This window comes from Orbicella franksi, chromosome 1 (assembly GCF_964199315.1).
Source record: "Orbicella franksi chromosome 1, jaOrbFran1.1, whole genome shotgun sequence".
In the NCBI taxonomy this organism is placed as follows: domain Eukaryota; kingdom Metazoa; phylum Cnidaria; class Anthozoa; order Scleractinia; family Merulinidae; genus Orbicella; species Orbicella franksi.
In genome coordinates, this window is record NC_138145.1 from 24,629,427 (window position 1) to 24,641,906 (window position 12,480).

General features: G+C 39.9%; 1 protein-coding gene across 2 annotated transcripts in view; it reads right to left on the reverse strand.

The window, feature by feature from the left end:
* LOC145498172 (tRNA:m(4)X modification enzyme TRM13 homolog) overlaps window positions 1-12,480 on the reverse strand; it is a 30,110-nt gene that overhangs the window by 6,001 nt on the left and 11,629 nt on the right. Inside the window, exons 13-14 of one of the 2 annotated variants that reach the window (XM_081478061.1) lie at window positions 11,903-11,996; window positions 9,728-10,135 (exon numbers count right to left, since the gene is read on the reverse strand). In XM_081478061.1, the coding sequence (XP_081334187.1) occupies window positions 9,958-10,135; window positions 11,903-11,996 (272 nt within the window). In that variant the 3' untranslated portion in view covers window positions 9,728-9,957. Of the gene's footprint in view, window positions 1-9,727; window positions 10,136-11,902; window positions 11,997-12,480 lie in introns of those variants that run through there. The other variant, XM_081478071.1, reaches the window with a different exon arrangement.

A 12,480-nucleotide genomic window follows, 5' to 3' on the forward strand; every position in this document is an offset into this window, starting at 1 on the left:
AAGTCAAATAAAAATCTGTAAGACAGATTTTGAGCTATTTTTGATTTCACATTTTCTTAGTTTGCGAAAAATCTCGTTTTCACTGCATGTTCTGTATTATTAAAAATTCCCTACGTCAAAATTCAGATTTTTTGTGATAGATCATTCACGTGCTTTCTGAACTATTTTTTTGCCAAATTTCTTGAAATTCTAATGACTAGATCGGTGGAAATTGGCAAGTTTCTGCAAAAGCAATCGGTCTCAATTTTACGAGCAACTGCGCATGCACTGCATTTAACTGGGTTGAAAAAGCTGAGAATTGCTGGGTTCTCTGCATCGTTACCGTTTCTAATATATCTTTGTAATAAAAGACTAAAGCCATCAATACACTGCGTTCAAAAATAGAAAAAATTGCGCAGATAGTGCGGGTGTTGAGTAAATAAACTGATCGCTGGATCGCTCTATTGACAGCATATTTGTTTTTTCCAATCCTTGTGCGCGCGCTGAATTGCATCAGCAAAGCGCACACGAAAGCTGTGTTCGGCCACCTTAAATTCAGTGCGCTATGGACGGACAGTGAGCATTAGATGCCATCCACCAGAATCACCATCCTCTTAACACTTACATTATAATTTTCTTTTACATGTACTACTCATTTTAACACTAAGTCTATTTTACGTAACGAAAGAGAACAATAATTTGTATAACACGTCCGAGAATCGAAAGCGGGACACTGTGCAAGCTCTCTCGCCACTATACCAACGAGGCGCTAGCCGAGAGTTTGATAATTTTTAAGCTATATATAGCGTCAAAATAAAGGATATATGTAAAATGCCCTAGCCGTCAAATGAAAAGCTAACCGCAAGCTAACCAAAGTCAAGCTAAGCGCGAACAAACCAGAGTGAAGCTAATCGCAAGCAAATCAGTGAAAGCCAACCGGTCAAGCATAATAATAAATAATAATAATATTTAATATTTCTAAGGCGCAAATTAACATGTGAATATGATCAAATGCGCCTAACAAACCATATGAGTAATATAAATTAAACGATATGCTATGAATAGTGTGATTAATTTAAAACTAATTATTTACAATAATTATGTACATTAGGCTAAGGTAACGAGCTAAAAATTAAAATATTAAAAGCAAGGGATCTAGTCAAAATGTATATAAAACATCAAGAGTTATTCAAACGCTTTTCTAAATAAAAATGTCTTCAGTTTGGACTTAAAATGGTTAAAATTGTCCTCATCTGTTATTGCACACGGCAATTTGTTCCAAAGTGATGGTGCAGCAGCAGTAAATGCCCTGTCACCAAGTGTTTTCTTCGTTTTCGTGGATGGTGGTACTAATAAAACTTGAGAATTAGAGCGTAGACCATACCGGGAGGGATTTTTAGCACGAATAAGATTACAAATATAGTCCGGTGCCTGGCCATGTATGGCCTTAAAAGTAATTATTAAAATCTTATAAACAATTCTGAATCTGACAGGTAACAAATGTAAAGAATATAATACAGGAGTAATGCGACTAAAACGCGGAGTCGAGCAAATTAGCCTAGCAGCTGCGTTTTGCACACATTGTAGCTTATTAATATGAGTGGTCGGTAAACCATGGAGAAGACTGTTGCAGTAATCAATGCGTCCCATTACGAAGGCATGCACTAGCACCTTGGTAGACTCAACCGTAAGAAACTTCCTAATACGTCTAATGTTATGCAGATGATAAAAAGCAGCTTTACATTCTTCGTAATGTGTCACTAGACTAAGGTTGGTATCAAACCAGGTTCCGAGGTTTCTTGCAACAGCAACAGGGGCAACACTCACATCACCCACCGATAACTTCTCGATGTCCACCTTGCTAAGCTGTTGTCGTGTACCAATTATTAAGAATTCGGTTTTGTCGTCATTTAGCTTTAACTTGTCAGTAATCATCCACGCTCCGATTGCCTTTATGCAGAGTTCCATTGCTTCGATTGCATCAGATTGACTTGATGTGGTGTCGGGCTTGAAGGACAAGTAGAGTTGCGTGTCATCTGCATACGCATGTGCAACAGGTAGATGATCCTTCATCACCTCAAATAGCTTGCTAGAATAGATCGTAAATAGCAGGGGTCCCAGACATGAGCCTTGAGGAACCCCATGTGGCAGCTTGGAACTCTCAGAGAGACAGCCGTCTAAAAAGACGCTTTGCGATCGGTCAGAAAGGTAAGATTTAAACCACTCCAGAGCCGTTCCTGTGATACCAAAACTCGACTGTAGACGATGAAGTAAGATTTTGTGGTCCACCGTGTCGAAAGCCGCACTGAGATCTAGAAGAACTAGAAGTGTCACGTGCTGGCGGTTCATATTCATTAGTATATCATTCTGGACTTTTAGGAGCGCAGTCTCGGTACTATGGCATTTACGATATGCAGACTGGAGTGGAGGATACAGGCCAAGATCCATCATGTGGTTGTACGTCTGGTCAAATACAGCGCGTTCTGTCAATTTTGATAGGAATTGAAGATTACTCACAGGTCGAAGGTTTTTAAACACCGAATCAAGGCCAGCCTTCTTTAGGAGGGGGTTGACAAGAGTTTCCTTCCATTCACCAGGAAAGTAGCCTGAGAACAGCGATGAGGTAACTATGCGCCTGATGACGGGGAGGAGCACATCAAGACAACCGACGACCAGTGATGTTGGCATGGGGTCCGTTAGACAAGACTTCTTAGCTGACGTCTGGATTAACGCCCATACATCATTCTCAGTAAGAGGGTGGAAGGCGCTTAAAGATAAACATGTTGGAACGACTTCTACTTCAGGTGGAGTGGGTACTCCATCATCCACAACAGCGGCATCGATGTCTGAACGAATTCTGGTGATCTTACGAACGAAAAAGCCGTTGATGTCATTGGCTAGGGCCGTTTTGTCATGATAGTCAGGAAAGATAATTCATCCTTTCTGAAAAGGAGTTTCTTGGTAGCTCTAAATAGCCTTCCTTGATCGGCACTGTTCTCATCGATAAAGTTGGTATAAAACGCCCGTCTAGCTTGATTCATGAGATGAGTCATGTGATTTTTCTTAGACTTAAAGATAATCAGGTCTGACAGCGATTTAGTTTTTCTCCATCTTCGCTCAGCTTTACGACGTATTCGTTTAGCGGCATCTATGTCAGCGTTGTACCAAGGTACCCTCGGCCTAGCCCTCAAGCTCTTTGTTTTTAACGGCGCATGACAATTGGTCATTCTGGACAGAGTTTTGTTATAGTTACGTAAAAGCGCATCAACTCCATCCGGGGTGACATTAGTTAACTCATCGGATTGTTCTTGGCACAATCCAGAGGCAGCTAAGTCAGCTTTGAGTGAATCCAGGTCCACTGATTTGAGCCTCCTGTAAGTGACCTTCTTAGTTGTCACAGCTGGTTTATCTTGAAGTAGCTTGCAAAGAAGTGATGCATGGTCTGATATGAAACGATCAGTTTGTGGTGAATCCTGGATGATTTGGTCCGACCATCGGGTGATAATAAGATCTAGTGTGTGTCCATGAACATGAGTTAGCTGGGAGACGTGTTGCCGTAGACCAACAGACTCCAAGAGATCCAACAGTTTGAGAGAGTCAGGCTCATCAACAGCATCAATATGGCTGTTAAAGTCACCGGTAATCAGTAGCTGTTCCTTAGACAGAAGAATTGATTCGCTACTACATAAAGGCATGTCCTAACTAAATTCCAGTCCTCTCGGCCGAGGGGGTTCCGAGAGGTGGCATCCATCCTGGACAGTCAAACGGACAGTTCAGTCACGACCAGTATGCTGGCATCATCCATAGAAACGTAACGTTATTGCTGCCCCCGACATATATTTACTAAAGCGGAGTTCTTTGTAATCCATTTTGTTCTTCGACAAAGTTAAGTTAAGTCAAACTTTTAGATCTCCTTCTTCCAAAAACAATTTCTTAGCGCTAAAGAGAGAAAGATAACAAAAAGAAAATATTTTGTAACTAAAGCTTTGCCACCGCATGAGTTGCCAGCTGAGTCTGCCGACGACACAAATGGTACAAGTATACAGATCGTGCTGTCAATAGCACCGGCCGCGGAAAAAAATATAAACTGCTTCGCTAGAAGTGTCATCAGGCATTTACAACCGTCTTCAAACGGAGGAAGCCAAGGCAAGCCATTTACAACGATATTAATGTAAGTGAAAGAATGCCAGTTCATTTCCTTCCTTTGCTTCTTGTTTTAATGACTGAGCAACAGTGTTATAAGCAAAAAGGCTAATTTATACGACCGAATAGAATCATATAAATTCTAAAGGCTCACTGACACGTACCCTTTTTTCGGCCCGATTCTATTCCGGATGAGATAAATCGGAAAGCGAACCAACTCGTTGGATTGAAGTCGCCCGCGATTCCAATCCAAAAGTCAGCCGATTCCAAATTGGGATTTCGATATCGGTTTTTTTCCGGCAGAAATATTTGTAGCAACGGTATAGTATTTGGGTGTAAATTTTCGTGAAAGGAAATACTAAAGATCCGTGCGTTTAAACAGATTCTATAAATCGGTGTGTTGCTACAGATTGTATAAATCGGGCTCATTTTCATGCACGTTATGTATTCAAATAAAGCAAACAAATTGGGCCAACGATTCGTAGCGTCACTTGAAACGTCACTTTCGAATAGGCAAACTTTTTAACTTAGAAGTAATATCTCAGATGGATACGTTGTTATTTTCTGCACCATTCCATAGATAACGACAGTAGCGACCTAAACGTTATTTGAGTTGTCATCTAGAAGTAATCAAAATAACAGATACAACAAAAATAGATAACCTTAACCGAATCCTCCCCTTTTCAGGAACAAAATGAGAAAATTCTGGAACAAATAATGAAAATGAATTTAGCGAGGTTAAGAAACCCACCACCTTTTTTTCTAAGTGTTAATGATAGTCCATTTTCCTTCCGTCGTTATAAAAGCAGAGACTGTTTGTTTTCGTGAGTATTCCTATTTTATTAGATTGATCGACCCACAGTCAGCTAATCGATGTTTTCGCCAGCCCGAAGTAGCTACCAACGAAAGTTCTGACTCTTCCGAAAGTACTGACTGGTAAAGGCTGTTAAATCCGAAAGTACCGAGGATCTCTACTTTTGGAACTTTACGTACTTAAGAGCAGTTTTCAATTGAATGTCGTAAAACCAACTCCAGCCAATCACAAAGGACACAGATAACCCAATGAACCAATCAAAACTCGAAGTAAATACATGTACCTGACTCGAAGCGCAGGAAAACTTGTGCGAACGAGTCACGATTGGTATTGGTTTTGATTCTGATTGGACGAAGAAGTGGTACGAGGAGAGCACGTGACGCGACTACAGCTTCATCTCGTTGCTTCTGTGTTTCCTTTTTTTGTGATTACCACATATCGTCGATTAGACGCCGCTTTGAATTTATAACTTAAACAAGAAATTCGGAATAATTCCTTCCCTCCCACCTCCATTAGGCTACACCTTAGTTTTAAGACTCATGGACGATTTTTTTGTTTACAGCTGTTTCCAAACAGAGATTAAGTCCTCGGTCCTTCTGGTAGCCATTACGTTATTACTCATCTTGACAACGGTAACACTAGTCGAAAGCAGGTGCGGGGGTTTGAGTACCGGCAAGAGGATTAACAGATGCAGCAAAATAACATCAGGAAATGGAAAAGAAGGAAACCAACACACGTGAAAAAAGGAAACCGTGGCACACCTGTCATGCTGCTTGAAAGTGGCCTTTAACCATCCGGGAAGTCTCTCTTTTGCTTTAAAATCCGGGGGAAGAAGGCGACGGTGAACCCGTTACAGCCAGCCCGAAGGTGACATTGAACCGTTTATATCCAGTCTGGTGGTGGTGCCAAACCTGTTCAGTGCAACCAGTCTGGGGATGGCGTTACACCCAGTCTGATGATGGCATTACATCCAGTCTGGTTTAATACTGAACCCGTTACACCCAGTTCGCATGTGGCGTCAAACCCGATACATGCAGTCTGAAGCTGATATAAAACCTGTTACATCCAGTTTGAATAAGACGTTAACAGTTTCAATCTGACGTTTTACCTATTTCATCCAGTTTAAGTGTGTTCATCTTTGATGTCAATATTTACCCAAGTTGAGAGAAAGAGGAACTGTGTATGGCCATCGTGAAAAAAAAGCCGGAATGCAGTGGAATAGCAAACTCGTATAACGAAGAGTTATAAAGTGACATTTTTGACTGCTTTTTGTTTGTTTGTTTTTAATTGACAATAAAACAATACAGTACAATTAAGACAACAGATGTACAGAAAATAAAGATTAAAATGAAAACAATAATCATCGAAAAGGAAGGACAAATGTGCTGCCAGAAAACACAAGCTGTACACGTCAGGGAAAAAGAGAAGTTATTATGTGCAAAGTGCACATAATACGTGCAGTGTGCATATTAGAATCTTTTTTAAATTAAAGTGCTCAGATTTCCCATTTCTTTGGTGTTGTAGCCTCTCTAAATATATGCCGTATGTAAATTGTAAGTATCGAAGCTGAAACCCCTCTATGTGAGAGCCGTTTTCGTTTGTTTGGCACAGCCAAATAGAGTATCCAACATAATAATATACATGAAAAAATTACTCGATTCTGATTGGCTGAGAGCAGTGCAGTTCAAGTGTAACACAATGCAAAAAGTGTAACACCAGTGCAAATTACACATTCTAATTCTGGATTATGATTGGCTGAAAGACAATGGCAAATTTTCTAAGCCAATGATATCACGTAGAATGATGAAGAAAATTTGTTCGGAAACTTTGGAAAAGTTTCCTAGAATGAGAAAAAATGGCTTCAAGAAAGATCTTTCGGCATTTCCTCCATGCTAATTTTTTCATGTTTATATTATTAATAAGTAATCATACGGTTTTTCTCGTTCAATTTGGAATTAATTTGCACTTGTGAGTTTTTCAAAAAGCTGAAATTAATTCGAAATCGAACTTGAAACCGTGTGATCACCTATACAAACAACAGAAATAAGCCATTTCCGAGTTACCTGGTACCTCTGTTTCAAAACGAGTCCTCGTGCAAAACCTTTCATATGAAAATGAGTTTGATTTACATGAAAATGAAACCCTTTTCATATGAATGGTTTCGCACGAACACTCGTTTTGACAGAAAGGCAATAGGCAACTCGAAATGGCCTTTTGGTCTAATAATGATATTTAGACGAATCAGGTGTTCGCCCAGAGCAACTGTCACTCCAATGAGCGGTCGTGAGTGACTATGCGACAAATATTCTCACACTGGGTCAGCTATGATGTCGAATCTTTTCAGAAAGAAGCAATGAATGAATGAAGCAATGACTATGTAGTTTCTCCCGCTCTTCCTCAGTGGAAAAGCACTTCTAGTCATCCTTTTACCGATTTCAAACAAGAATTCTCAAGCTTAAACCAAGGAAATCATGACCTTGACGGTGTCTGGATATCTGATCTTAATTAGCAGTATTTGACCTTGGTCTTAGTCTTTTGTTCAATCGTCACAGGTTTCTCTTGTTTATTTATTTCATAAAATTTATTTTATTAACCGCGCGGCCATGGGCCGAGCGCGGTTCTAGGTATACCCGTGGTTTTTTTAACCGCGCGGCCATGGGCCGAGCGCGGTTCTAGGTTTACCCGTGGTTTATTTATTTTTTTTTTTGTCGGTGACCAGACGCAGACCTCCGCTCGGCCAAACTTTGAGTCACGGAACGTGTGATGTTTTTCCGCCAGAAGCTGTTAAAACATAAATACACGGACAATTTTACGGATATTGTTTTCTTTTTTGTGGGTAAAATATATTTTCTTTTCGTTTTATCAAAGCGTTGGATTTAAAGGGAATAATAAATACGGTGAAAAAAGGTATTACGTCAGCCATGGAATGCGCTGACGTTGCAGCTTTCACTTTCGCTACGTGACAAATAAGATCGTGTTTACTTTGCAAGTTTATTTCGGCAGAAGCGACGGTCATTAATTTATTTGTAATTTTGCGAGTATTTCTTGTGGTTTTAGGCAAATGAAGTAAATCCTTTGACTGTTTCATCGCAGCAAGTTCATAGATCGGAAGGAAAATTAAATATTTGCAAGCCAAGCAAAGAACGTGTCAGAACGTGCAAAGATTACGTCATTGATAGGGAAATAACAACCGTACTAAAGATAGCCGTAGATAACGCAATTCTTGAATTATGTGACTTGTGTGACTTCTTTGCTAACCCTTAACTCAAGGGAAAAAAACAATTAAATTTAATTGTGACTTTAAAGAAAGAAAGCGGTTTGTAATAGTGTTCGTATCTTCATGCCCATACATATCCCGAAGAAAGTTCCAGATTAAGACTATTGCGTCATCGGAGATGTCACAACGGCTACGACTGATGGTGCAATAATAGAGTGTGTGTTGATCAAGTGATGTGATGTCTACAGTAGTCAATGAATCATCAAAGATTGCTTTGGAATATGGACTGCGTTGCGACTGTAGTACTAAGAAAACAGTTAAATTTTAAAAGCGCGGTTATAAGATCTAACAGATCTTCTTGTTTTGTTTTTTTGTCGGCGACCAGACGCAGACCTCCGCTCGGCCAAATTCCGAGTCACGCAACGTGTGATGTTTTTTCCGCCAGAAGCTGTTAAAACATTAATACACGGATAATTTTACGGATATTGTTTCCTTTGTTGTGGGTAAAATATATTTTCTTTTGGTTTTATCGAAGCGTTGGATTCAAAGGGATTAATAAATACGCTAAAAAAAGGTATTACGTCAGCCATGGAATGCGTTAACGTTGCAGCTTTCACTTTCGCTACGTGACTAATAAGATCGTGTTTACTTTGCAAGTTTATTTCGCCAGAAGCGACGGTCATTAATTTATTTGCAAGTTTGCGAGTATTTCTTGTGGTTTTAGGCAAATGAAGTAAATTCTTTGGCTCTTTCATCGCAGCGAGTTCATAGATCGGAAGGAAAATGAAATATTTGCAAGCCAAGCAAAGAACATGTCAGGACATGCAATGATTACGTCATTGGTAGGGAAATAACCACCGTACTAAAGATAGCCGTCGATAACGCAATTCTTGAATTATGTGACTCGTGTGACTTCTTTGCTAGCCCTTTACTCAAGGAAAATATTAAATTTAAACTTGACTTTTAAGAAAGAAAGCTGTTGTTAACAGTGTTCGTATCTTCATGCCCATACATATCCCAAGGAAAGTTCCAGATTAACACTATTACGTCATCGGAGATTTCGCAACGGCTACGACTGATGGTGCAATAGTACAGTCTGTGATGATCAAGTGATGTGATGTCTACAGTAATCAATGAATCATCAAGGATTACTTTCGAATGTACACTGCGTTGCAACTGTAGTGCTAAGAAAATAGTTCAATTTTAAAAGCGCGGTTTTAAGATCTAACAGATCTTCTTGTTTACACAGGGCCTACATTGGAAACAGTTGTTATAACTGAAGTTAGTTATCCCGGCACGTGTCAATATGTTTATTTTTATTTTTACTATCATTTTTAGCTTATAGACAGTGAGAACTTCATTTGTAAAGTTAAGGTATTTTACATTCGTTTGCAACCTTAATGCAAAAAATATTAGAAAATGGACTGGTGAGAGACGAAGAGTGAGTGAAGAGGGACGGGCATGAAAGCAACCTTTTCAAAATGGCGAGCAAGTAACTACTTAAATTTAGTGCGCTATGGACGGATAGTCAGCATTAAATGCCACCCACCAGAATCACCATCCTCTTGGCAAGCATATCAGTGAAAGCCAACCGGTTATGCATAAAGGCATGTCCTAACTAAATTCCAGTCCTCTTGGCCGACGGGGATCCGAGAGGTGGCATCCATCCTGACGATCAAACGGACAGTTCAGTGACGGCCAGTATGCTTGCATCACCCATAGAAACATAACGTTATTGTTCCCCTCCGCAACATACATTTTCTAAAGCGGAGTTCTATGTAATCTATTTTGTTCTTCGACAAAGTTAAGTCTTCGGAGTCGCTAAAAGAACAGCGTTTTCCAGCGAAACGGTGGAGTCGACATAGAATGCGAGCCTAGCATTTAAATCATGTGACTCCAGATACCACAGACGGCCAGCATCTATGAGCCGCTTACACTGTCGACCTATTTCTTCTCTCTCAGATACGGTGTAATGCGACCATCTGAAAGAAAAACGACATTGTTTTAGAGTTTTGTGGCTTCTCTTTTGGCATCCATTGGCCTAGCCTGGCTTTCTCATGACTGCCTCAAACCAAAACAAGACAGAAACCAATCGCTTTGCCGACAAAGAACACTATAAACCAATCAAAACTTAAAGAAAACCCAAGTCACGGGTGACAAGCACGGGAAAAGTCGCGTAAGCTAAATGGAAGAGTAGACCAATCAAAACTCAACGGAAACGCAAGTCAATGGTGAGAAGCGGGGGAAAATGTCAAACGCGTGGGCCAAATAGTCCAAGAAGCCAATCAGAACTTGAAGAAAATGCAAGTCCAGGGTGAAAAGCCCGGGAAAGTCCTTGGAGTCGCTTAAAAGTCGCGTTGGCCAAAGAGCACAGTAGAGCAAACTCAAAGAATGGTGCAAAGATATGGAACTTCACCATTCAACCGGTGACAAGAGGACGCAAATTTGCATCAGTTGAACATTGTAGAAAGCAATAGGAACCAGCTGAGTTACAACCGATTTTCCTTTTGCAACTGATTAATTGCAAAGCTACATTTTCGCTCTGACTTAGATGTATATGAGTAAGAGAAATAAGCGCATTGTTCAAGCAATCATTAAACTGAGTCAACGAATAATGGTGCATTATCAGTGCACATCACGTATTAGTGAGGTAGTTAGAAATACAAAACTGCTCTCAGACTACTAAACCATCTTTCACATTATCGTGCCATCTGTTCAGTACAAAGATTCGGTGAGCACAAACAGACCTAAAATCGAACGCGCCAGGTCACTTGTGAATGCGACTTGTATTGGTAAACAGCAGAATGTTGTAAGCTTTAGTCTGCTGTTGGTACGTAATTATTAACCCTTCTCTGCAAATTTCTTCTGAATGTTAGATTAATTCACTACTTTAATTTTGAGATTTTCATTGTCCTCTTTCCGGTCGTTAAGCATTCGTAGGTTATCTATATTGTGGCCCATTTAAAACTTTAGAAGGTCTATTTCGATTGAGAGGAGCGAGAAATACTTTGTTGAAAGTTCCGACGCGAACAACAATGGTTACGAAATGTTGACTGTCTCCTAATAATTATGCAGAAATTAATGTGCATAGATACAATAAGCGCTATTTTAAAGTTTACTGGAACCAAGCCAGTGAATTTCGGTCCACCACTATACCCGTTCATTGCTTCCGCGTTCACTCACTGATAACACATGAAAAGATTGAAAGAGTCAAATGGCACATCAGATGTTAGACAATACCCTGGGTAAATATAATTTAACACGGCTGATCATACTATAGAAAACAACACTTAGTTACCAATCCCTTCCTTGGACAGCCACTGGTTCATAGCGAGCTAAAAAAATTATGTCGATACATGCTGTCTGCATAGGCAACACTGTAAAAGCACTAGAAATCTGAATCTGAACCCGTGCAGCGCTACCTGGTAACAGCTGGTAACCAACTGAGCTATAAAGCCTCATGGTGACAGGCAAATAGCTACATGTACCTTGTAGACACAGTGCTGGTATACAGCCAAGTCCTTCTGTGCACTACACATCAGCGCCACTAAGTTCAGCATCGCTAAATTCATGGGTTAAAATCTCCTCTTAGCTTTTCTCACTGTGCAGTGTGCCCTAGCTCGATTACCAGCTGCTGTTCAGGAAAATTAGCCTGGGCCCTACTCAGGGATGACCTTTGGGAACAGGACCCAAGAGAGCGTGACAGATATGGAGCCTAACTGTACCCTCGTGGAATTCAAGCCAGTTACCTGTCTTCATCGTCGCTCTGACTCTTTCCTTTATCCTCTGAAATATTTCCCTCATTTCCATCACTATCGCAACTATCACTGTCCGTGTTATCGACTGAAAACATTGATAAAAACCAAATATCACTATCGCAACTATCATTGTCTTTGTTATCGACTCAAAACATTGATAAAAACTAAACATAAATTCAAGCAGTGGGGCAAATACTGTACCCAAATACAAAAATCGATCATTTTTCTTTGGTCTTCAATTCCAGGATGTAATATACCACAAGACAGAAAACAAAATGAGAATCACGCCTAGAACGAAAATCTCTTCTTTGATGCAGATGTTACATATACAATAGACCACTTTCGATATATTAAAATTCAGCTTGGCAGTGAGGTTTAGAGGACACAAACAAAGGAAATTGAATGACATGTTTATTAATTTCTCTTGTTTGTGTCCTCTAGGCCTCGCTATCAAGCTGAATTTTAATATATCGAAAGTGGCTTATTAGACTTGGAGCAACACTCCAAACCTCAAAATCAATTAGCTTCACATGTGAAACTAAATATTATAAAATGAAGCTTATAAACAG